General features: G+C 37.9%; 1 protein-coding gene across 9 annotated transcripts in view; it reads left to right on the plus strand.

Moving 5' to 3' along the window:
• DIAPH2 (diaphanous related formin 2) overlaps positions 1-27,687 on the plus strand; it is a 981,259-nt gene that overhangs the window by 764,460 nt on the left and 189,112 nt on the right. For all 9 annotated transcript variants that reach the window (XM_055563958.1, XM_055563957.1, XM_055563959.1 and 6 more), the window contains one exon: positions 7,266-7,401. In XM_055563958.1, coding sequence (XP_055419933.1) covers positions 7,266-7,401 — 136 coding nt within the window. The remainder of the gene's footprint in view (positions 1-7,265; positions 7,402-27,687) is intronic.

Raw genomic sequence — 27,687 nt, forward strand, 5'->3', positions numbered from 1 at the left:
ATGTGTAAACTAAAGCTCAGGGAAATGAAGTAACTAACTTGTTCACGGTCACACAGCTCTTAGGATAAGTGATGGGAACTTGGATATGAAAACAGGTTAAGGTGACTCCAAGATCCATTTTTCTTGCTAATTGCTCTACTTCCTCATCCCTCAAGTATACTTTGACTTTCAATGAGATCAAGTGCCTGCAGAGTGCCTCTGAAGTCAGCACTGGGATAAAAAGCCCTTGAATGCAATGGAAGTAAGGAATAGGTTTTGGTGGGCAGTGGTTTTCATTTTTAAATATCACGAGATTGGAAGATGCTCGGTTTGTGTAGACCTAACATGAAAGAGGCTGGCATCTGAGCCCCTTGGAAATTTCTAAACCAGTTTCATCCATTTCTTAAAGTTTAATTGGAATATATGAGAGGTCTTATCATTTACATGAGGTTTGGGATTTGTTGTTGTTGTTGTTTAACATATGACATTTTTAGTCCGTAGGTCTCATTTGTTCATTATCCCCAACAAAGGAAATAAGATTTGTAATTTATTCTTATCTTTCAGTGAGGCAATAGAGACTTTAAATTAGTGAGAGATTTAAAATGAGGTTGGTGAATACAAAAGTTTTACAGTCAATCTTAGAGACATTTTTTGTTGCATTTTACTCCTGTGCTTTTTCCTGACTCTTGAAAAATAGATGTGCCAGTAAAACTGAGACTTTTTTTTCTGTAAGCATTTCTTATCTTGGTGAGGTTACTACCAAAACACTTTCTCAATTAGCATCCTCTTAACAGAACACAGTTCTTCACATTGACAGAATCTAATCAGTTGGCATTCCCAACCCTAAGAAATAATGATTGATGCCTACTCGAGAATCTTGTTGAAGTAGACAAGTTAGCATTTAAAATGTTTAGTGAGTCTCAACAGATATAAAGTGTTGTTAATCACAGTCAATTATTTACAGGTTTTTTTAAAAATTCCAATCTCAAATTTGCTCCTGTTGCTTTTATTCTTTTAATTACTTGGATTTTGTTTTATAAGAATTAGGATGAAAAAAATACATCCCATCCCTCAAAAGAGTTCTCTCATCAGTCTTCATATTTTTTGGAGAGTTAACCAAAGTTTTGAAATTTCTTATCTTTCTCTCTAGTAAAATTAAAGATTGTTGGTATGAAACCATAGTTAAGATTTCCCTTTCTCATTGTAAATTTATTTCCTATGTAGGGATAATTGAATAGGCATGTGTTTCCCATCTCTAATTTCCTAAAGCTGGAGCCAAAGACTAAAACCACCAAGAAGAATAGGATCTTCTTTTTAGCATGATGCTTCTTCATGAAGACAGAATTGGTGATATCAGAACTGAATCTTACTCCACAGTCTGTGTTGCTTGAAAAACACATGCCTTTGTAGATGTCTGCATTCATTTCTATTATTGCCAAGCCACAGAAATTATTTTTCTCTTTGTTTCGGTCTCTTTAAGATTACACCATTATGCCATTTCAAATTGTGTGATTGTTTCATAGTTAAATTTATTCCTGAAACATTTAAGATGTCAACTGATGGACCTATTACTTGGTCTGTTTCATTGTTTATAGACTTACATTCATGGTGTTTTAGAAGTGCCAGTTCCAAGTCTCCCTTTCATATAGAAATTTAACCCATTCCCGTATGATGAATTTTTCTACTAGTGATTCGGTGATTTTATTGACTGATTTTCTTCTAAATTGTATTAGTTTAGATTTTTATATAAACTTTTTTTAGTTTTATTTTTAAGAAAAGGAACAAAATGTGAAGAATGCTATAGAAATAATATGAGTCAAGTTCATGAACCACATAATGCCTATCAATGATCTATATCATTTCTTTTCTCAGAGTATTGTTTAGATTTGGGCTTTTTTGTATTTTTATAATTATTCTACTATCTTCATTATGTAATCTTAGTCTACAAAAGAATACTTATAAAAATATCAACAGTCTTGGGAATAAGGTTGCCAAATTTTTCACATAAAAATACTGGATGCCCAGTTAAAGTTGAATTTCAGATAAACTATGCTAAAATCTTTTGTTATCAACATGTCCCACATATTACCTGATTTTCTTAGCATGAGTATATCCCAAATATTGCATGGATAATGCATGAGTTTTAGTATCAAGATGTCCCAACTGTTGCATGAAATTTTTTTAATATAAGTATATGCTAAGTATTGAATGGGATATACTTAAACTAAAAAAAAAAAAAGTTCACATTATTACTCAGTTACAAAAGACAATGAAATACTATCTGACATTCAAATTTAGCTGAGTGTCCTGTTTTTTATTTGACAACTTTACTTGGAAGGCATCATGGTAATGTGAGTGAACATATATGGTTCTGGTATTTAAGTACCTACAGAGCCCCATGGATGGAGGAGCCTGGTGGGCTGCAGTCCATGGGGTCGCGAAGAGTTGGACACAACTGAGTGACTTCACTTTCACTTTTCACTTTCATGCACTGGAGAAGGAAATGGCAACCCACTCCAGTGTTCTTGCCTGGAGAATCCCAGGGACGGAGGAGCCTGGTGGCCTGCCGTCCATGGGGTCGCACAGAGTCAGACACGACTGAAGTGACTTAGCAGCAGTAGCTGCAGAGCCTTGGACATCTCATTTAACCTACCTGAGCCTAAGTTTTACCATCTGTAAAATGAGAACAAATACTAATTGTTTTGTAGGTTTTCTATAAATATCTGAAGTTCTTTACTTTAAATACCTGACATATAATAATTTTCCATTAAAAAATAGCTGTTATTATCAGGACAAGGAAGAAATACAACTGCAAGTTACCAGTTTTTTCTATCTTCATAATAAATGACAGCGTTCAACAGCTAAATAGTCCAGTAAAGTGATAATGTCCAGATGTTGGTTAATGGTTCACCAGATCAGAAATCTGACTGGTAATAAAATATACACAAGCATTAACCTCCCTTCCCTCTTCTGCTACTCACCTCCTCTTATGTTACTTACCAAAGATCATGCAACTTGTTAGTATCAGAGCCTGAATGTATGTTGCCTTTTTTCTAAGTTCCAATTTTATTTCAATCCTGCCTTTTTCAAATACTTATTTTTTATTTTATTATTTTTTATTGAGATATAATTTACATATCATAAAATTCACCCTTTTGAAATACCGAATCAGTGGTTTTTAATATATTCACAAGATTCTGCAACCATCACCACTACATAACTCCAGAACATTTTCATCATGACCAAAAAGAAGCCCCAGACTCATTAACAGTCATTCTCCATTCCCTGCTCCTCCTTCTGTCAACCAATAGTCTGCTTTCTCTCTCCATGGATTTGTCTATTCTGGACACTACATATGAATGGAATCATACCATATGTGGCCTTTTGTGTTTGACTTCTTTCACTTAGCATAATATTTTAAGGTTCATTCATGTTGCGTCATGTATCAGTACTTTATTCTTTTTATGGTCGAACAATATTCCATAAACAGTATGTACCATATTTTGTTTATCCATTTATCCGTTGATAGACATTTGGGTTGTCTCCACTTATTGGCTATTGGAAATAATCCTTCTAAAGAAAAATCTTGCACAAGTTTTTGTATGAACATGTGTTTTCTTTTCTCCTGGATATATATCCAGAAGTGGAATTGTTGGTTCCTATTGTAACTCTTATGTTCAGCATTTTGAAGGACTCAGACAGCTTTCCAAGATGACTATTTTACTTTCACACCAGCAATGCAAGGCATTCGAATTTTTCCAATTCCTCACTAGTTATTATCTGTTTTGTTGTGTTTTTTTTTTTTTATTATAGCCATCTTAGTATTCATAAAGTGGTACCTCACTGTGATTTTGATTTGCAATTCCCTAGTGACTAATGATGTTGAATGTCTTTTCCTATACTTATTGGCTCTCTATCTTCTTTGCAAAAATGTCCATTTAAATCTTTTGCCCATTTTTAGTTGGGTTATTTGTCTTTTTATGGTTGAGTAGTAAAAGTTTTTATATGTTCCTATCAGATTCACGACTTACAAATATTTTCTCCCATTCTGTGGGTTATCTCTTTGCTGTCTTGATAGTGTTCTTTTTTCTTCCCCCTTCCCTTTTGGCTGCAGCACACAGCTTGCAGGACCTTAGTACCCAAACCAGGGATTGAACCCAGGCCCTGGCAGTGAGAGTGCCAAGTTCTAACCATTGGACTGCCAGGGAATTCCCTTGACAATGTTCTTTGATAGATAAAAGTTTTTAGTTTTGATGAACTTTTATTTATCTGTTTCTTTCGTTGGTTGGTTGTGCTTTTGGTGCCATACACCAAAATGTACATCCACCAATGTGGATCAACATTATCTTTTCTTCCTCAAAGAATCAAACAAACATTAAACACTGAGAAGAGACATGGGTTCTTTTCCCAACTTTGCAATTACATAAATGTGTGACCTTAGACAAGTAGTTAAACTCATTCAGAACTTAGTTTCCATATCTACAAAAAGAAGATGCTTTCAGCGGAACAGGCAATTTTCAATTTTTGGTGAATAAATTAATTTCTATAAAACCCCCTAGGTTAGTCCTTCTCAACCTGGATAACATCTGCCAGTCTCTGGAGACATTTTTGGCTGTCACAACCAGAAAGGTGCTACCGGCATCTAGTCAGTGGAGGTCAAAAGTGCTGCTAAATATCTTACAAGACACACGGCACTCCTCCAACAAAGAATTTATTGTTGTTGCTAAGTTGTATACAACTCTTTGTGACCCCATGAACTGTAGCCCATTGGCTCCTCTGTCCATGGGATTTCCCAGCAAGAATACTGGAGTGGGTTGCCATTTACTTCTCCAGGGGACCTTCCCAATCCAGGGATCAAACCTACGACTCCTGCTTAGCAGGTGGATTCTTTACCACTGAGCCACCTGGGAAGCCTACAACCAAGAATTGTCTTGCCCCAAATGACAACAGTGCTGAAGTTGAGAAACGCTGCTCCAAAATTATGATTCTGTTATTCAAGTTTAAGTGGTAAGTCTTTGAGTTTGTCTACAGGAGCCAGAGTATTTTGTGCTCTTAGCATAATTCTGGATGTGCTAGTGTGATAGCCGTAGTAGAAGGGAGAGGTACCAATAATTCTTGCAAATCAGAAGAATATCTTTGAAAGTGCTTTTTAAAGGCTTTTGAAAACTATTATAGGGACTTCCCTGGCAGTCCAGTGGCTGAGATTCCATACTCCCTTTGCAGGCCTGGGTTTGACCCCTGGTTGGTGAACTAAGGTCCCACATGCTCCAACTGATGATTCCAACATGCCTCAACTAATAAAAAAGATCCCTCATGCCTCAGTGAAGATTGGAGATCCCTCATGCTGCAACTAAAATGTGGCACAGTCAAATAAAGAAATACAAATAAAGGTTTTAAAAACGAAATCGATGAAAACTATTATATCTTTTAATATTAGAGAAAATATTTTAATATAGGTACCTCCAGGCCAAGCCTTATAGATGTATTCTTGTCATTGAGTCTTCTTCTATGGGGTTTTTGGAACAAAACAGTTTTTGTGAAATAGTTGGTACATGCTGTAAAATAGGTCTAATGAAGTAGAATAGGAAAAAGAAAAGCAGAACAATTTGATGGAAGGAATTTGCAGTTGATGTGTCTCTGTATTAGTGATTTCTCTAAAATGACTCTTCTCTAAAGTACTATTAGTCCAGCTGAACTGTTTACTCTAACTTTATCCTATACTGTCTGCTGAAATGTACTGATTACCTTGAGTTCCACACATTATGCAAAATAAAACAGACAATAGCTGGAGGTACATTTCAGCATTCCTAAAGATCTTGACATGTAAATGCTATTAAACTTGCAGCTTTGTCTTTCCTGTGACAATATGGCTGATTATTTCATGCCCTGCACCATTAGAGGTAATGATGACCACCCCCACCATCATCACTGTCATAGACTAAGTGTTCTAAGTACTTTATAAATGTATCTCATTTTTCCTCACAAAAATCTTATCAGTTGGTTTTAAAAAAACATTTTTCAGGGAAGGGGAAAGCGTTAAAAAAAAAAAAAAAAAAGGTGGTAGAATACCTGCTAACCATATTTCCCTATTAAACTTTTTCTTGTGCATCAAAACTATTTCATATTTCAGCAACAGAGACAGAATGTTTATTGGTAAATCTGTAAATATTCATGTTTCTAATTTTCTAGCACCCCAGTTCAGTTCTGTTCAGTTCAGTCGCTCAGTCGTGTCCGACTCTTTGCGACCCCATGAATCACAGCACGCCAGGCCTCTCTGTCCATCACCAATTCCCGGAGTTCACTCAGACTCACGTCTGTCGAGTCGGTGATGCCATCCAGCCATCTCATCCTCTGTCATCCCCTTTTCTTCCTGCCCCCAATCCCTCCCAGCATCAGTCTTTTCCAATGAGTCAACTCTTTGCATGAGGTGGCCAAAGTACTGGAGTTTCAGCTTTAGCATCATTCCTTCCAAAGAACATCCAGGGATGATCTCCTTTAGAATGGACTGGTTGGATCTCCTTGCAGTCCAAGGGACTCTCAAGAGTCTTCTCCAACACCACAGTTCAAAAGCATCAATTCTTCAGCCCTCAGCTTTCTTCACAGTCCTACTCTCGCATCCATACATGACCACAGGAAAAACCATAGCCTTGACTAGACGGACCTTTGCTGGCAAAATAATGTCTCTGCTTTTCAATATCTAGGTTGGTCATAACTTTGCTTCCAAGGAGTAAGCGTCTTTTAATTTCATGGCTGCAGTCACCATCTGCAGTGATTTTGGAGCCCCCAAAAATAAAGTCTGACACTGTTTCCACTGTTTCCCCATCTATTTGCCATGAAGTGATGGGACCAGATGCCATGATCTTAGTTTTCTGAATGTTGAACTTTAAGCCAACTTTTTCACTCTCCTCTTTCACTTTCAAGAGGCTTTTTAGTTCCTCTTCACTTTCTGCCATAGGGTGGTGTCATCTGCATATCTGAGGTTATTGATATTTCTCCTGGCAATTTTGATTCCAGCTTGTGCTTCTTCCAGCCCAGCATTTCTCATGATGTACTCTGCATATAAGTTAAATATAATAGCAATTAAATCCTGAGTATACTTTTTTTTTTCAAGAAGAAATATCTTAGGCTTATTTCATCCTCTCAAAAGTACATGCACATACCTAAAAGCTGCTATAATACTATTCCATCTCTGAACGTCTACACATGTGTATATAGAATTTTTAAATTACACAACTCCTCTAATATATAGGCAATGTAAGAATTTTTAACTTTGTTTATATGTACAGGAAGCAGTGAAAGAAAACCACAAGAGAAAAGAACTGGAAGAGAAGACTAGGAGGGCGAAGCTTGCAAAAGAGAAAGCTGAACAAGAAAAGTTGGAACGCCAGAAGAAAAAGAAACAACTCATTGATATAAACAAAGGTATGAAGTGCTTCCATTAAAAAAAAAAAGACATATGAAGTGTAAAATAATTGCACTTAATTAATTTTTAATTATAAACTGAATAATTATGGTTTGGGTAGAAAATTTACCATATTATTAGTTACTTTTATCAAATATCTCTCATTATTATCTTTATTTCTTGTCATCCTACACTGAAGACAGGATTTTTGATAGCCAATGCAAGGTAATATGTTGTTGCAACACTCTTTTTCTTTTCATATCTTTAATCAAATTATATATGTTCTGAATGAGTGAGATGAAAAGAGAAACACTGGTCTGGGGAGATGAGCCTTATGGTTTTAATTTTATTTTATTGGCACGTGCCTATTGATAGTACAGTAACGACTAACACCCTCCCTTGGGATCTTGAATGTTTCACGTCTTAATGGATATTGACGGCACTATTAAAAGCTGAAAAAAAATAGGGAGAAAGCACCTTGTCCAGTTGTGAGCCTACGAACAAAATACTGGTATATCCACATAGCATGAAGTAAGTTGTTTTCTTGGTTAGGAAGAATGACTGCATATAAAAGGTGAATTTTTTTGCTTTGGTTTTGTTTTCTTTTTAAAGAAGAGAGGGTAAGGAAAGAAAGTGGTCAGCATGAGGTACCTGCAACTGAATAATGAAAAAGCATAGCCTTTGCCACTGATGGTTAGAGAATTTAAAAACAAAATCTGAACAGGATGCAAGATAATATGATTAATATGGACCACCTGTTTCTAAATATATGATATTCAGAATTGCAAGCACTGTATAATGTTTACCATGTGTCAAGCACTGTTCTAAGGCTTTCACATATTTTAAGGACATTAATCTTCATAACATCTCTATGAGACAGATGCTATTATTATCTCATTTTATAGATGAGGAAACTGAAGCTCATAGAAATTAAGGAACTTGCCAAGGTCACACAAATAGGAAGTATTATCAGCAAGATTAGAGTCTAAATAGTCTGGTGATAGCATCTTTGCACTTATAAATGCCATTGTCAAATAATAATAGCAATAACAACAGCAACAACAGCAAACATGTAGTACTTACTGTGTATCAGGAACTGTTCTAGGAATTTTATGTATTTGAATATATTTAATCCTCACAAAACCCTAATAGAAGAGTATTACTATCTCATTTTAAGATGAGGAAACTGAGGCACAGAGAAGTTAAGGGAGTTGTCCAAGTTGCCATAGAGAGTAAGAGGTAGAACCAAGATCTGATCCTAGGCAGTCTGTGGCCAAAGTTAATTATTAATTATTATTATTATGCATTTTAAATTACAAGTGTTTATTATAATAGAAAGTGAAAGTGTTGGTCGCTCAGTCGCATCTGTCTCTGCGATCCCACAGACTGTATTCCACCAGGCTCCTCTGTTCATGGAATTCCCCAGGCAAGAATACTGGAGTGCGTTGCCATTCCCTTCTCCAGGGGATCTTCCCGACCCAGGGATCGAACCCCGGTCTCCTGCATTGCATGCAGATTCTTTACCATCTGAGCCATCAGGGAAGCCCCATTATCAATTACTCTGCCATAAATCTTCTAAAGTGATATTTGGCAAATCGTCAAAAGTGATATTGCTACCATTTTCTTCATACCTTTAAAATACATACAAATTTTTAGAAAGTGACTACAGTTTATTTTTTTGCCCAGGAAATAAGCATAATTTTAAAAGAAAAAAAGTATACAGAATGGATAAACATCAAGGTCCCACTTATGGCACAGGGAACTATATTCAGTATCCTGTAATATACCATAATGGAAATGAATGTGAAAAAGAATATATATATATATATATATATATATATATATTCTCAATAAATGGCTGATTTACTCAGAGGAAAATGGAGCATGACAGGTCTTGCAAGTCCCTGCACAGATATGCCAACATCCCTAATTTTGAGTGAGGCAGAATCTCAGTGCAACATTTGGGTTTCCCAAACACAAGCACACACATACATTCACAGACACACACATTTCAAGGTGTGGAGATTGAGGTGTTTTTCACTCTCTGTTTCTTTGCTGATTCATGCCCACTCCATAAAATCTGTGTTAAAGATGAGGTCTTTCCCCAAGCCTAGTTATTTTCTGTCTGTTTGGATTGGGTGGGATATATCTTTTGCCATATATATGTGTGTGTGTGTGTGTGTGCCTGTGTGTGCCTGTGTGTGTGTATACATATACACACACACACACACACACATAACTGAATCACTGCACTGTACTAACACACAATTGTAACTAACACAATATTGTAAATCACTGTGAGGTGAAATGGGAAAGTGTTAGTTGGTCAGTGGTGTCCAACTCTTTGCCACACTATGGACTGTAGCCTGCCAGGCTTCTCTGTCCATGGGATTCTCCAGACAAGAATACTAGACTGGGTAGCCATTCCCTTCTCCAAGGGATCTTCAAAATCCAGGGATCAAAACTATGTCTCCTGCATTGCAAGCAGATTCTTTAATGTTTGAGCCACCAGGACATTTTAAAAATAATAAAAAGAAGAAAGTAAACTGCCAAGGTAAAAATAAGATAGTATCAACATAATTTAGCAAGCAAGTTTCATAATTAGGATCAAAAGAACAGATCCTGACTGACGATCACTCAATTAGGGAAAGGACTAGGGCACAGCATGGCAGTGGGTATTTGCAGGAAGTTCTCACTTAACAAGTAGAATAGCACTGAATATTAGCTCCCTTACGTGCATAGAGGAGTACTGAGAGAAGAGGCTGGAGGAGGTAGCGGACAGATTGTGCATTCTCTTAGTTATGCTAAGGGTCTTACAGTGAGAGCTATGGTAAATCTATGAATGTTTCTAAATAGAAAGTTAATGTGCTTTCATAGGTTTCTTAGAAAGATCATTTTGACAAAAACATAGAGAATGGACTGAAAAGGGAACAGCATGAGACAACAGAGGTTAAGAGGTTATCACAGTCTTGACAATAGATGATGGTGGCCTGAATTAATGCAGTGGTAATGCCATTACAGAAGTTACCAGTAAGAAGTGTATTCTATTCTATAGGTTGTGGATATGTACAGACAGATTTATTTTAAGGAATTGGCTCATGTGATTATAGAAGCTGGTATTTCCAAAATCTGCAGAGTAGGATGGCACCCTGGAGAGCCAGGGAAGAACCCATGTTGTAGTTCAAGTCCAAAGGCAATCTGCTGGTAGAATTCCCTCTTGCTCAGGGGTGATCAGTTTTTTGATCTATTCAGAACTTCAAGTGATTGGATGAGGCCCACCTGCATTACAAAAGGCAATCTGATTTACTCAAAAATCCACTGACTTAAATATTTATCTCATCCAAAAACACCCTCATTAGTCTGAACTAATATGTGGATACCATGGCCCAGCCAAGCTGACACATAAAATTAACCATCACCAGAGGGTTGTTAAAATGTAGAATTGACTGACCCTGAAAATTTTAGATGAGAGAATTAAGGGAAGGGGGCATTAAAGAAAGGGGTACCTTCTTTAATAAATAAATCAATTTAATAAATAAAGAAAAAACAATTCACAAATAGAGCAGACTTCATCAGGAGGATTACATGATAGGTGACATTTTGAATCTTGTGTCATTTTAAGAAACGTTGTAAAGATGGGAAATATCTAAGAAGCTATTGTGTATGTGCATATTAAACTCAGGAAAGGTTTGGATGAGAAAGACTTGAGAATCATTGGTTTTTGATTATTAAAGTTAGGATATATTAGTTATGTAGGCTTCCCAAGTGGCTCAGTAGTAAAGAATCCGTCTGCCAATGCAGGAGCTGCAGGAGACATGAGTTTGATCCCTGGGTTAGGAAGAGCCCCTGCAGGAGGAAATTTCAACCCACTCCAGTATTCTTGCCTGGAGAATCCCATGGACAGAGGAGCTTTGCAGGCTAAGTCCATGAGGTTGCAAAGAGTTGCACACGACTGAGCACACACGCAGGCGTGCAAGCTTATTAGTTTCCTAGGCCTATTATAAGAAAATACCACAAACTGCATGGCTTAGAACAACAAGGTTTATTGTCTCCCAGTTCTGGAGGACAGAAATCTGAAAGGAAGGTATAGGCAGGGTGATGCTCTTTCTGAAGACACTAGGGAAGGATCCATCCATTTTGGGCTTCTATTTTTTCTTTGTTTCTTTGTTTCTTCTTTGTTTCTGTTAGTTCCTTGGCTCATGGCAGCATAACTTAAGTCTTCACATGGCATTCTCCATGTGTACACATCTGTCCCTTCACTTGGTGAAGGGAAACCAGTCATGTTGGGTTAGAGGTCCAACTTAAATCCAGTTTGACCTCACCATTAGGTTTTTGATTGGTGGCCCATATGTAGCAAATGTCGTTCATTGTTCAATAGCTAAGTCGTGTCCGAATCTTTGTGATCCTGTGGACTGCGGCACGCCAGGCTTCCCTGTCCTTCACCATCTCCCAGAGTTTGCTCAAACTCATGTCCATTGAGTCAGTGATGCCATCCAACCATCTCATCCTCTGTCGCCTCCTTCTTCTGCCCTCAATCTTTCCCAGCATCAGGGTTTTTTCTAATGAGTCGGCTCTTTGTATCAGTCAGCCAAAGTATTGGAGCTTCAACTTCAGCATCAGTCCTTCCAATGAATATTCAGGATTGATTTCCTTTAGGATTGACTGGTTTTATCTCCTTGCTGTCCAGGGGACTTTCAAAAATCTTCTCCAGTTTGAAAGCATCATTTCTTTGGTGCTCAGCCTTCTTTATGGTCCAGCTCTCATATCTTATTATTATTGTTTATTGTAAATATTATTTGATAATTAGAGTATATGCATGTTAGTACTTGCAAATATGTTTTAAAAAGAGATCCTTCCATTGAAATTATATAATCTTAAGAAGATCAAAGATGCAGAAAAGAAAGAATAAGAACAGAGTTCGGTAACTGGGTATCAAAACAGCGTTCAGTGTCAGTGAGTTTCTTAGTATCTTGTAAAAGATACTACTGTTAACTAGGTGGAAGTCAGTTGCAGACATTCTTTGAGTCTGGGAGGAGGCATGATGGAGCTACATAAAAGGTGAATCCATGGAAGACATGAGAATGAGGTGCCATCCAAAAGTGATTCAAAGAACTTGTAAATGTGTCCAGTTATAAAAGTGTTATCCATTTTCCACTGAAAGAACTGATGTAGAACATTGGATTAACATTGTGAGCTACATATAATATAAGCTGTAGAGATAGTTCATGCACATGTGACTGGAGATAGATACATTTGGAATGAAGAAATCTGACCTGTACAAATGTAGTCAAGTAAAGAGTCCTTGGGTAAACAAAGTCATTTGAAAATTGCAAATGACTTTAAAAACACAGATACTTTTTCTGTAAAGTTTCTATTTCATATGAACTTTACAAAGTGTCAGCCCATCCCTTTTAAAAAATCTCCTGTGATCCCATATAGCTAATGAGTAACAACAACAAGATGTATTTATCTAGCATGCAAAATTATATACATTCATCATGAGGAAATATTTTAGAATCTAATTATCCAGAGGACTAATGGGTAAGTTCAGTTAAGCTCAGTCACTCAGTCGTGTCCGACTCTTTGTGACCCCATGAATCGCGGCACGCCAGGCCTCCCTGTCCATCGCCAAAGTGATGCCATCCAGCCATCTCATCCTCTGTCGTCCCCTTCTCCTCCTGCCCCCGATCCCTCCCAGCATCAGTCTTTTCCAATGAGTCAACTCTTCACATGAGGTGGCCAAAGTACTGGAGTTTCAGCTTTAGCATCATTCCTTCCAAAGAAATCCCAGGGCTGATCTCCTTCAGAATGGACTGGTTGGATCTCCTTGCAGTCCAAGGGACTCTCAAGAGTCTTCTCCAACGCTACAGGTCAAAAGCATCAATTCTTCGGCGCTCAGCTTTCTTCACAGTCCAACTCTCACACCCATACATGACCACAGGAAAAACCATAGCCTTAACTAGACGGACCTTTGTTGGCAAAGTAATGTCTCTGTTTTTCAATATGCTATCTAGGTTGGTCATAACTTTGCTTCCAAGGAGTAAGCGTCTTTTAATTTCATGGCTGCAGTCACCATCTGCAGTGATTTTGGAGCCCCCAAAAATAAAGTCTGACACTGTTTCCACTGTTTCCCCATTTCCCATGAAGTGATGGGACCAGATGCCATGACCTTTGTTTTCTGAATGTTGACTTTTAAGCCAACTTTTTCACTCTCCTCTTTCACCTTCATCAAGAGGCTTTTTAGTTCCTCTTCACTTCCTGCCATAAGGGTGGTATCATCCGCATATCTGAGGTTATTGATATTTCTCCCGGCAATCTTAATTCCAGCTTGTGCTTCTTCAAGCCCAAAGTTTCTCATGATGTACTCTGCATATAAGTTAAATAAGCAGGGTGACAATATACAGCCTTGACGAACTCCTTTTCCTATTTGGAACCAGTCTGTTGTTCCATGTCCAGTTCTAACTGTTGCTTCCTGACCTGCATACAGGTTTCTCAGGAGGCAGGTCAGGTGGTCTGGTATTCCCATCTCTTTCAGAATTTTCCATAGTTTATTGTGATCCACACAGTCAAAGGCTTTGGCATAGTCAATAAAGCAGAAATAGATGTTTTTCTGGAACTCTCTTGCTTTTTCGATGATCCAGCGGATGTTGGCCATTTGAGCTCTGGTTCCTCTGCCTTTTCTAAAACCAGCTTGAACATCTGGAAGTTCACAGTTCACATATGGCTGAAGCCTGTCTTGGAGAATTTTGAGCATCACTTTGTTAGCGTGTGAGACGAGTGCAATCATGCGGTAGTTTGAGCATTCTTTGGCATTGCCTTTCTTTGGGATTGGAATGAAAACTGACCTTTTCCAGTCCTGTGGCCACGGCTGAGTTTTCCAAATCTGCTGGCATATTGAGTGCAGCACTTTCACAGCATCATCTTTCAGGATTTGAAATAGCTCAACTGGAATTCCATCACCTCCACTAGCTTTGTTCATAGTGATGTTTTCTAAGGCCTACTTGACTTCACATTCCAGGATGTCTGGCTCTAGGTGAGTGATCACACCATCGTGATTATCTGGGTTGTGAAGATCTTTTCTGTACAGTTCTTCTCTGCATTCTTGCCACCTCTTCTTAATATCTTCTGCTTCTGTTAGGTCCATACCATTTTTGTCTTTTATCAAGCCCATCTTTGCATGAAAGGTTCCCTTGGTATCTCTAATTTTCTTGAAGAGATCTCTAGTCTTGCCCATTCTGTTGTTTTCCTCTATTTCTTTGCATTGATCGCTGAGGAAGGCTTTCTTATCTCTTCTTGCTATTCTTTGGAACTCTGCATTCAGATGCTTATGTCTTTCCTTTTCTCCTTAGCTTTTCACTTCTCTTCTTTTCACAGCTATTTGTAAGGCCTCCCCAGACAGCCATTTTGCTTTTTTGCATTTCTTTTCCATGAGGATGGTCTTGATCCCTGTATCCTGGACAATGTCACGAACCTCAGTCCATAGTTTATCAGGCACTCTATCTATCAGATCTAGGCCCTTAAATCTATTTCTCACTTCCACTGTATAATCATAAGGGATTTGATTTAGGTCATACCTGAACGGTCTAATGGTTTTCCCTACTTTCTTCAATTTAAGTCTGAATTTGGTAATAAGGAGTTCATGATCTGAGCCACCGTCAGTTCCTGGTCTTGTTTTTGTTGACGGTATAGAGCTTCTCCATCTTTGGCTGCAAAGAATATAATCAGTCTGACTTCGGTGTTGACCATCTGGTGATGTCCATGTGTAGAGTCTTCTTTTGTGTTGTTGGAAGAGGGTGTTTGTTATGACCAGTGCATTTTCTTGGCAAAACTCTATTAGTCTTTGCCCTGCTTCATTCCATATTCCAAGGCCAAATTTACCTGTTACTCCAGGTGTTTCTTGACTTCCTACTTTTGCATTCCAGACCCCTATAATGAAAAGGACATCTTTTTGGGATGTTAGTTCTAAAAGGTCTTGTAGGTCTTCATAGAACCGTTCAACTTCAGCTTTTTCAGCGATACTGGTTGGGGCATAGACATGGATTACTGTGATATTGAATGGTTTGCCTTGGAAACGAACATAGATCATTCTGTCGTTTTTGAGATTGCATCCAAGTACTGCATTTCGAACTCTTTTGTTGACCATGATGGCTACTCCATTTCTTCTAAGGGATTCCTGTCCACACTAGTAGATATAATGGTCATCTGAGTTAAATTCACCCATTCCAGTCCATTTTAGTTCGCTGATTCCTAGAATTTTGATGTTCGCTCTTGCCATCTCTTGTTTGACCACTTCCAATTTGCCTTGATTCATGGACCTGACATTCCAGGTTCCTATGCGATATTGCTCTTTACAGCATCGGACCTTGCTTCTATCACCAGTCACATCCACAGCTTGGTATTGTTTTTGCTTTGGTTCCATCCCTTCATTCTTTCTGGAGTTATTTCTCCACTGATCTCCAGTAGCATATTGGGCACCTACTGACCTGGGGAGTTCCTCTTTTCATGGGGTTCTCAAGGCAAGAATACTGAAGTGGTTTGCCATTCCCTTCTCCAGTGGACCACATTCTGTCAGAACTCTCTGTCATGACCCGCCCGTCTTGAGTGGCCCCACGGGCATGGCTTAGTTTCATTGAGTTAGACAAGGCTGTGGTCCTAGTGTGATTAGATTGTCTAGTTTTCTGTATGGTTTCAGTGTGTCTGCCCTCTGATGCCCTCTTGCAACACCTACCGTCTTACTTGGGTTTCTCTTACCTTGAATGTGAGGTATCTCTTCACGGCTGCTCCAGCAAAGCGCAGCCACTGCTCCTTACCTTGGACGAGGGGTTAAGCAACCACAAAAGATTATTTCTGTAATCTAGATGTGATCAACCAAGCTCAATATTAAGTGAAGATATCATGGAAACCAAGCAGCCAGAGAATTATGTCTTTGCAGTTAAATGCATTAAAAAATGCCATGTCTCAAAAAAAAAAAGCCATGTTTCAAGGCTCCATTTTGAAAGAATTAGAGGTCCAAAGGCAAAGGCCATGATAAGAAATAGTATTTTTTATTGTAAAAGAGAAAAAAGACATGGGTATATATTAAAGAGACCATCATTTGTAAAGTGACATAACTAAAAAATTATTAAAATCTCTACATTACAAAAGTGGAGATCAGTCCTAGCTCTGCCACCTACTCACTTTATGACCTTGTTCTCTTCCTTCATCTCTTCATGCCTCAGTTACCTCATTCATAATAGAGGATAATGACATTTGCCTCCTATTGTTTTTGTGATAAGTGTAGTACATAACACAGAGCCTAGAAAATTCTTGCTGCTGCTAATGATGAGTCATTTTGTGCTCATTGAAGAATTCAAACAAAAGTTCAAGACATAGTCCACATGCTTTTTAGTTTATAGTTTTGTCAGAGATGTGTAGGGGAGAAAAAAACTGTTCATTGACTGGGGCCCTATAAATTACATGGACAAAAGGCAGATTAACAGGAGAAAAATGAACCGATTTATTAATACATGCATCATGCATATACCTGAGAGCATTCAGTGATGAGTAACTCAAAGGGGTGGTTAGAACTTGGGCTTATATATCATCTTAGCAAAAGAATAATACATTTTTAGAAGTTTTTAGATGAGACAAAGGCAAAGCACTTTGAGTTTCTAGTGTGGCAAATTGTGGGAATGTAAATATATGAAGAAACTAATGGAAGATAAGAGCTAGTGTGTAAACTGTTACATAGGTTCCCCTGGTGCTGTTTCCGAAAGGATAACAGTCAATCAAGAATAGTCTCTGATGAATAACTTCTCTTTATTCCTGGTAAAGAGTAATAGAGTGACACCTTCACAAATTTATGTCCTGCTTTTAGGCAGATAGCTACAGGGCTGAGAGTTTTTCTGGTATCTGCTTCTTCTTAATTGTCTTCAGCTTGAAATAGTGGCATATTTTGAGGTGAAATATTTTGCTACTCTTCAGTTGTGATAAAGCTGAACCAGCAAACAGTGTACTGATATATAATAGAGATTACTTCAGACTATCTAAAAGGAGAGATCAATGAGATCTGGTAAAATGATGTAAGGTTTCACAAGAAGTTGAAAAAATAGTTGAACTATTTTTTCACATAGTTCACTAGCTATGGTCTCTGAAAGTATCAATTGAACTAGATGCTGAAGGATGGGTAATATTTGGCTAACCAGGGGTGAAACTATTTAAGTAAATGGGACTAATGTCATCATTGGCACATGTCAGCATGGAAGGTGGAAGGCCTCGTGGAGGAACTGTTCGGTGGCCCACAGGGAAGTACATCAAAGTAATGACAAGGATAGGTCCTAAGTTCAGGTCTTAGATCTGCAACTGAGTACCCATATAATCTCTGACAAGGACTTTCATCTCTCTATGCCTTAATATCCTCCTCTATAAACAGGAGTAATAGAACATTCTTTGTTATTGTGAGGGTAAAATGAGGTAATCCACAGAGACTGATGTCGCTAATACTCTAGTCTATCAATTACATGTTGATGTCATTGGTCTCTGATGAACAGTTCAATGTTCAGTAAATATTTTCTCAGGTTCTCATTGTCCTCGTTTTTATCATTGACAGAGAAGAGTTTGAAATTGGAAACTATTGGAAAAATAGGAAGACTGTTGGAAAGACTTGTGAGGAGTCTTGCAAGTCAGGTGATGAGTTGTGATGTGATGAGGTAGGAGAGTCAAGGTGATTATAGGAATTTGTTCAGGGATTACCCAGGTAGTGATCCAGAATACAAGAAAGGAGAGTTGAACACAAGGTGGATATAGCTGGAAGAAAACAGTCAAAGGTGAAGAAAAAAAGGAGTTAGCTCATTTCTGATGTTCCTTTCAAAGGAATTGCAACCTGTGGCAGTTTAAGAAGGTGGTAGACAAAGGAAAATTTTCATAAAAGACATGGAGGAAAAAAAGGCATTTGGTGTTGGAAGCAATGGATTCACTCATGGCCTAGACTTTTTTTTTAATATAAATTTGTTTATTTTAATTGGAGACTAAATACTTTACAATATTGTGTAGACTTTTTAAGAACAGCAAAGTTTCATCAATATATAACTATGTATTGATGTATTTTGACATCTTAGGTTATTTCATTAATCCAACCAATATTTATTGTGCCATTCCACAAATAATTTTAATTAAAGCATGCACAGTAATACATCATTTATTTAAATATAAAATTAAGAAAGCTAATGTAAATGCAGCCAAACATATGCTAAATCAATAAATGTACTCTAAAATGTGTGTAATAGTATGTAAACTATGCAAAGTACTTGGCATAATCTACGTTCTCCAACCTTTGATTGTATTAATATAGATGATAATTAATTTAGGGATCATGAAAAATTAATTAATTCTGTAAGTAGAGTAAGAAAGCTTACCAAATATTTGTAATATTTGTGAATAAATCTCTTTCTTTTCATGTTTCTGGAACTCAGCAAATTAATTGCAAGGACTAACAGGAAGCAATAAAAATAAATGCATTTCAAAAAGAGTGTTTTGAAATTGGAAACTCCAAGTGTGATTCTTATGCAAATATTATTTAATCAGGAACAGTTTTGCTTCTCCTCATATAAGATTATATGGAAATTAGAATTACCTGTTTACTTCTAGTATGATTATAAGGACAGCTACCTGAGTCAGATTTGATGATAAATCCAGTCTTCTGATAGTGAATAAGCAAATTTTAACCAATAAACCTAAACATTTAACCTCTGTCATTAGTGGTGGATAGCAATTTTAGTTTTCTGAGTTTTAAAATGATTGTATGTTATAAGTTAATTAATTCATTTCACATTATTTTAATCTGGATGGATCAAAATTATGTTTCCAAATGTCATACCCTAGGCATTAAATTATAGTAACCAATAGTAAAGATTAGAATATCTGTAAATAACAGAATTAATCCCAAGCAGTATTAAAGCTTGGGCTTCCCTGATGACTCAGATGGTAAAGAATCTGCCTGCAATGTGGGAGACCTGGATTCGATCCCTGGTTTGGGAAAGATCCCCTGGAAGAGGGCATAGCAACCCATTCCAGTATTCTTGCCTGGAGAATCCCCACAGACACAGGAGCCTGGCAGTCTATGGGGTCACAGAGTCGGACATGACTGAGCAACAAAGCATAGCACAGTATTGAAGCACCCCTGATAATATAAATTTCTGAGACAAACTAGGTGCCACATTCTATCATATTTTACAAGTGATAATGGGCAACTCATAGATGCTAATGCAAAGCAAAACAGTGACTTAACAATAAGCCCTATTTATGAAGAAATAAGGCTTCCCTGGTGGCTCAGCAATAAAGGATCTGCCTGCCAATGCCTGCCAGTGTGGGAGACGCAGGTTCGATCCCTGGGTTGGGAAGATCCCCTGGAGGAGGAAATGGTAACCCACTCCAGTATACTTGCCTGAGAAATGCTGAAGACAGAGGAGCCTGATGGGCTACAGTCCACTGGGTCACAAAGGGTTGGACACAACCTAGCAATTACACAATGAAGAAAAAAAGAATATCTGGTTGATATTCCATTTATTTAAATTGCCTTGCTCCCTATATCAGCAAACATTTCAAGAAATCCATTTATTCAAAATAAAAACTTTCTCTCTTTGCTGTCTAGGTTTATTTTTCTCAATGGAAATATGTGGTATGTGAGTGTGTGTGTGTGTGTATGTGTGTGTGTTGTGAGGTGGGGGGGGGTTCCCCAAATAAAATTAGCCAGTAAAGATTTGCCCAGGGCCTTAGAGCTTTAACAACCCAAGGTATTTAGTAGTGTACATTTGGGATTTTATTATTATTTTAATGAAATATCTTTAGGTCCAATTTAGGCAACATCATAACATACTGCTGCCATTCATTCAAAAAACAGTTCTCAAATTTCTAAATTCAAGCACTGGGTTAAGGCTTTGAGGTACAAGAGCAGCTTCCGCAATAACAACCGTCAAATGATACATCACACTCAGTCAGATGACTCTGTGACCCCCCCACCCCAGTGACAAGTCATCTCAGTTAGACCTTGCAGTTGTTTAGCCTGCAATTACAGAATTTAGTCTCCTTTCCTTCACAGCCAGAGAAACCTGAGTTCATATCCTGACTCTACCTCTAAACAGTATAACTTTGAACAATTCACCTAACCCCTCTGATCCTCAGCTTGTGCTGTTTAGTAGCTCAGTCGTGTCCTACTCTTTGCAACCCCATTGACTGTAAGCCTGTAAGACACTCCTCTGTCCATGGGGATTCTCCACGCAAAAATACTGGAGTGGGTTGCCATGCCCTCCTCCAGGCAATCTTCCCAAACCAGGGATGAAACCCAGGTCTCCTGCATTGCAAGTGGATTCTTTACCCTTTGAGCCACCAGGGAAGCTTCCTTGCCTATAAAACAGGAAAAAATGCCATCCTCCTCCTAGGATTTTCTTAAGAATGAAATGAGACAATATGTGTAAATCTCTTAGCACTTGCTTGGTACGTGGTTACCATTTAATAAGTGTTAAATGCTGTTATCCCTTTAATAAGAATAGTTATTTCAGTGAGCATATAATGAAAAACTATGAATAGAAATAATCACAACAATAAAAATCTTAGTTGACTAGCATGCCTAGAGGAAGAGATATTCTGTTTAATCTGATCTTATAATTTTATAGAAAGCCATTTGGGCACCAGTCTTTATCATCTGTAATCTTTCTGAACTCTGTTAGTTCACAGCCCTCCTCCAACTCACCCAAATACCTTCCCTCAACCCCCAGTATTTTTGGCCTCAGATTTTACACAGGTGAAAATGTGCAACATAGTGCTTAAATATAGTTTTGTACATGCAATCAGCCCACAATGTATAGATCATTGATAAATCATTGAAGTGAAAGTGAAAGTCGCTCAGTCGTGTCTGACTCTTTGCAACCCAATGGACTATATAGTCCATGGAATTTTCCAGGCCAGAGTACTCGAGTGGGTAGCCTTTCCCTTCTCCAGGAGATCTTCCCAACCCGGGGATCGAACCCAGGTTTCCTGCATTGCAGGCAGATTCTTTACCAGCTGAGCCACAAGGGAAGCCCTGATAAATCATTAGGACTTTGTTATTTTCTCTGGGCCATTATTCAGAGCATAACTGATCACTGCAAATGAGTGTTGGAGAGTGGGCTTCATCTATTCTAATTCCAGAATACACTCCAGATTAATCAAAGGTTCTAGTTATTTTTTCCTGTAGTCTCTTTGAGCCACTTATCACTAGTAATTTTTTTCTGACCTCATACTAGAATAATTGCATTTCTGGCCTCAGTTCACTAGAAATAAGTGCTAAACTCTCATTCTATCTGCCTTAGCAATAAAACAAATTTCTACATCAACTAAAAATATTCTTTTAAATAGGAGACAAAAATAAATATGTGAAACAAGATAGGTAATATACTTTAGATCTCATTAAGAGTTCTTACATTCTAAATGCAAAAACTCCAATTTGCAAAAACTGTAAGAACTGTCTTCAGTGTGTTGAGTATTTAATAAGATTTCATCATTCTTATGTAGAATATGACTAATGCCAGCAGTTACAAATTTTGCTTTCCTCTACAGTATGTGCTTGTTGCCATGTATGCCTTATGTAACTTCACTAGCTAGAAAACCATGAAAATATTGGAGCAGGTCAGTGAAAACGATCGAACTGACTACATAAGAAATGACCAAAATACCTTGAAGATGGCCTAATCACTTATTAGAAACATGCTTCAGTTCCATATTTCAATATTCTGATTCTTATTACAAAAAAGTATCAAATGAATAACAGCTGTTATATACTGACATTGCAGTTAATTTGACCCTGTTCTCAGTCAAATGCCTTTAGATTCACATTGGTAATTATACCTAACAGCTTCCTGAAACCAACAAACTGCCCTGCACCCAACTCAGTTCCACCCACATTGAATCCCTGAGCCCCCAGGCCACTTCAGAATCAGGGAAAAATTTTTTTTAATGTGCAAAAGGATTATTATGCATGGAAACCTTTTAGTGATTTTTAATTTAATTCTACAAGTGCTTATTGAATGCCCATAGTGTGTTGAGCAGAGTGAGACACTCTAATCATAGTATTGTTGTCTGTTAACTCAACACCATTAACCTACTTAAGGGGTTACTAACTGTCAGCCTTTCTCACTCTGTACGTGTCTCTTCTGTGAGAAATAAAGCTCTTGCTGCATATGTATGTATGTGTGTGTCTCCACTCACGCAGGACTATATGTAGCATATAACATGTATATTTCATTTTCACATATTTTTAACAAATGAAAACTTCTGTTTTTCTTCATGTCTAGTAATTTCTCAGTCACTCCCTTCACACATGAGCAATCTATAATGTATAAGATATCTTGACTAGTTGCTGCTGCTGCTGCTAAGCCGCTTCAGTTATGTCCGACTCTGTGCGACACCATGGACGGCAGCCCACCATGCTTCCCCGTCCCCAGGACTCTCCAGGCAAGAACACTGGAGTGGGTTGCCACCTCCTTCTCCAATGCATGAAAGTGAAAAGTGAAAGTGAAGACGTTCAGTCGTATCTGACTCTTAGAGACCGCATGGACTGCAGCCTACCAGGCTCCTCCGTCCATGGGATTTTCCAGGCAAGAGTACTGGAGTGGGTTCCCATTGTTCTTAGCAGGAAAAAAAAGTCTTAGTTTAAGAAATCAGTTATACCTTTGTTATAACGGTATTAGAAAAACATTATAACCTAAACTTAGAATACCTAGTTGTCATCTAATTCAACAATGGATTTGATATACTATTTCATAATAGCTTAGAAGATGATGATATGATTCATTTGGAAAGCAAAAAATAATTATCCTTTAAATGTGCAATTAAGTGTAGATACCATAATCCTTTTGTTCTAATCTAACCAGTATTAGAATCTACTCTACATGTACATTATGTAAAAAAAAAAAAATTATCTCTTTATCAGAGGAGGTATTTCAGAGGTCCTGATTTTGATTTAGTCTTTTCTATCTGGTGAGGCCTAGATAGAGCTGCCTAGGAATTACGTAAAGCATCGCTAAACAGAATGTATGCCTGTAGGTCTAGGGAGCTGCAGGCACAGCCCTGCTGAGGGTAGGACAGGTTCCTAGGAGTTCTTTACAGACCTGAATGGTTCTGTGGTGGGCTTCCCTGGTGGCTTAGATGGTAAAGGATCCACCTATAATGTAGGACCCGGATTCCGTCCCCAGATCAGGAAGATCCCCCAGAGAAGGGAAAGGCTACCCACTCCAGTATTCTTGCCTGGAGAATCCCATGGACAGAGGAGCCTGGCAGACCACAGTCCGTGGGATCGCAAAGAGTTGGACATGACTAAGCAACTAACACACATACACACACATGGCTCTGTGGTAGAAAAATCACATTCTTAGCATATGCTGGGTTAGGCTATGCTGTAATCTGAAAGTCATAATACTTTGTTTTGTATTAAGTGTACAGCAAAGCAATTCATTTATATATGTGTGTGTGTGTGTGTGTGTGTGTGTGTGTGTATATTATTTTTCAGATTCTTTACCTTACAGGTTATTGCAAGGTATCAACTATAGTTCCCTGTGCTATACAGTAGGTCCTTGTTGTTTATCTATTTTATATATAGTAGTGTGTATCTGTTAATCTCAAAGTCCTAATTTATCCCCCCACCCCACGTTTTAAGTGAATCATTTTGTATAGTTGAATGTCTGAATTTGAAATTTTCTAATTTCCCTGTTTATCTCACCCATGTGTACATTTTTGTGGTTTTGAACTGCTACTTCATCTGATTTTCTAGAACAGTATTTCTGTGAAAGGAAAATGTGTTCCCTCTAGTCCTCTTTTATCAAAAACCCTTTGCACTTGCTTTCTTTTGCCAATTGAACCTTTTTTGAAATGCATCAGTAGGGAGAGCTTGCCTAGCCTTTGCTAGACAGGAGTAGCTATAGGTGCATTTAAACAATCCAACTTGAAAAGGGGATTTCTCTCTTTTTATTTGAAAACAATTGAAAATGAAAGGTGTGTGTCTCAGGATAGAGTGCTTAACCGACCTTGTTCTACTTCACTTCAGTGTGGTATGTGAAACTGCCTCCCCTGTGTCTTCCCCAGCATTTTAAAAAGACGATTTACTTGTTTGAGGCAACTGGTTCTGAGTCAGAGCTCTTTCTGGCATAACCAGGATCCATTATGTTGTTAGGCCTTGTTATACTGTTCTTTTCATCTCAAAGAGTGAATGAAGCTTTGTTCGAAGGGCTAGATGATCATATTTTGAGAGGAATGGAAATGGAACTAGAGAGGTGGACTATGGCTCCATTAAGCTTTAAGAGTACCCGTGCTCCATCCCTCCCAGTGCATAGAGCCTGAACTTTTCACTCATCTCATGTAAGCTCCTGTGACCCAGGTATGTTGAAAACTAACCCTTTTCACTTGAGTAACCATGACAGTAAATGAAACCCCATAGAGGTACCTCTCTCCTCATGGATGGAAACAGGGGTGGTGGTAAGGCATTTGCAGTATGGGTCTCAGCCTCTCCTCCCAGTCCCCTCTCTAAGACCCCAGAAAAACAAAGTAAGCATTTTTATAAGGAAATATATATTGTAAATCAACTGTACTTCAATAAAAATATATCGATCTTTTTTTTTAAAAAAGAATTGTATATGTTCTTCCTTTTACAATCATAGATAATTATAACCTTATGAAAAGCTTCTGTGTGCTTTGGACCTCAGTAGTCAATGCTTCTTCTACAGGATGTGGCTCTTTAAAGACAGAAGTAATTAAGTACTGATTGGAACTTACATTCCAAAGTCAAATCAGAAGTTTATACTCCCTCACAAACATTTCCACCAACAGTAGTGTCTTCAAGGAAAAAAAAAGTATTCTCTCAGTGGAAAATGGGGCCAGGTTTTTGCTTTGTTCTTTTTGTTTCTTGAGAGGGAGGAGGATAAGAAGGTAGTTGCTTATCTCACAAATATGGTAGTTAGCCATCTCTAAATCATACCGTTTTGCTCTAAGGTGGGTAATGCCAGACTCTGGCATCAATACTGTATGTCTTTCTTTTTCTTTAAATGTATTTTTTTAATTAAAGTCTAGTTGATTTACAATGATGTGTTTCAGTTTCAGGTGTACAGCAAAGTGATTCAGTTATTTACCCATTATTTTTCAGATTATTTTCCCATATAGGCTCTTATAAGATACTGAATATAGTTCCCTGTGCTATACAGTATGATAATTATAATTATCCAACAGTTAGTGTTCATTTATACTACCCACATATTATTGGTCTTCATTCCTTTTTGTATTTCAGATCATACATCTGGAATTACTCTTTCTGCCTGCAGTATATCTTTTAGAATTTCTTTTTGGTGAAGATGACAAGGTATTTGGGCCAAGCCTCTTTAGGAACTTTCTGGGCCAAAAGAGACCCAACCCGTGTCCCACCCTAACACCAAGGCTTGGGCCTTTGGCCTTCTTATTAATCTCACATGAGTTTTCCTTCCTATAATCCTATCTCACCAAAGTGCTCCTCCTGTGTCCTGACTCTTTTTAAGTCATTTTCTCCCATACCTTAGCTTATAACAAGCCAAAATGTTTTATCCGGCTTTGTGCTGTATTTGGCTTTATTTCCTGATTTAAGCTTTGTCTTTTTGGCCTCAGTTTCAGGTCACAACTTCCTGATATCCTCCTGGCTCCCCAATCCTTCCACCATGCTCCTGTTGCTAATTGGCAGGCTAACCCAGTACCATCTTTCAGCTTGAATTTCTTCCTTCAAAAGAACACTTCCACCATCTGTTGATACCTTGAAACACTTGTGGCAGGTGCCTCAGGGACTCTCCCACAGTGGGTGGGCTCAGATTCTCGCCCTTCAGGTTCTTGACATTCTCCTAGGCCAGTGGTTCTCAAAGTGTGGTCCTCAGCCCACTGCGCAAGGCCGTAGACCCTGAGTAGAGCTAGCCTCATCCACTGCTCCTTCTACTATACAACTCTACTTCACTAGTGCTTTAAATTGTTAATTAGTTAAATTATTTATTTTAATTATTTACATGTGAAAATGAGGGACTTATCCTCCAAGCTTTACATTCCTATCATTTTTGAACCTTCTGCCAAATGACAGGATCAGTCACAATCAAGTAGTTTTCAGTGAAGATGGGAAGATATCCTTGTCACTGAAGTTTACAGGGAATTCAGCAGAGTATTTGTGTTGTCCAGTATGGCTTTGATGGATGGATGTTGCCATGTTTTTTCAACTATAACATTCCAAAGTGAACTCAAACAACTGATTTACTAAGGAATGATTATTTACATTCTGTGTGTGTGTGTGTGTGTGTGTGTGTGTGTACATAGGTGTATGCGTGTACTTGATTTATGAAGTGAATTACCAAAGAATTTCTTAGGGAGAAATATCCCTGATATGCTCAGATAGAATTTCTTAGTCATGGGGAGGAAGTAGATAATGAATTACATAGCTGTTTTAGGAGCACATCTACTGAAGAGCAAGTTATTAGTTGAGTATTAACACACTCTTGCTATCATTATCCTTATTTGTACATAATTTAGGGCCCTTTGTTTGCTCCTGATGTATGGATTCAGATAGCAGGTAAACATGTGTGAGTTTTTCATTTGTCTTGGCTTGACATCTTTGTTCCATATACCCTCATGGATATGAACTTAGAGGAAAGAAAATCCAAAGCTATTATTCCAGTCTTTTCTGCTTTTAAATTTATTTTCAGCAGCCAAACATTTTTTTTTCAATGATAATTGGACCATTGAGACTATTTTCTTAGTAAATCACTCTTGAATGGATTGAAAAAGTTAGTGTATCCTGTAAAAGAAGTGACTTAACCACTGGGAAATTCTTCTTTGATACAGTTTTATGAATGTTAAAGAAAATAGCATGAAGAAATTATCAGCAGTAGACAGTTCTACATCATTCTGAAGACAATGTGAGCTTTTTTAAATATTAATAAGAAATTTATGAAAAATGAGCAATCAAGATAGTTTATTATGTTACAGATAGGTTTTATTTTACCAGCATGGAAGCATAATTTGTGGAGCCCACTGCAAAATAAAAATGTGGGCCTCTTGTACAAAGAATATTAAGAACTTCAAGATGGCAGCAGCAGAGCCTCAAAGCAAGTATGGGGCCTTCTGAGTGCTAGGCCCTGTGTGACTGCATGGGTCATATGCCCTCACATGTCCAGAAAGCCCCTGTGTTTTGCCTAAGTGTACAGTGAATGAAAGAAGTCAAATCCACATACCTTTGTTCATGGAACAAAATGAACATTTTAACTTGAATAAAAGTTAGAATCTTTTAACAAGAATCCACT

This window comes from Bubalus kerabau, chromosome X (assembly GCF_029407905.1).
Source record: "Bubalus kerabau isolate K-KA32 ecotype Philippines breed swamp buffalo chromosome X, PCC_UOA_SB_1v2, whole genome shotgun sequence".
Classification (NCBI taxonomy): domain Eukaryota; kingdom Metazoa; phylum Chordata; class Mammalia; order Artiodactyla; family Bovidae; genus Bubalus; species Bubalus kerabau.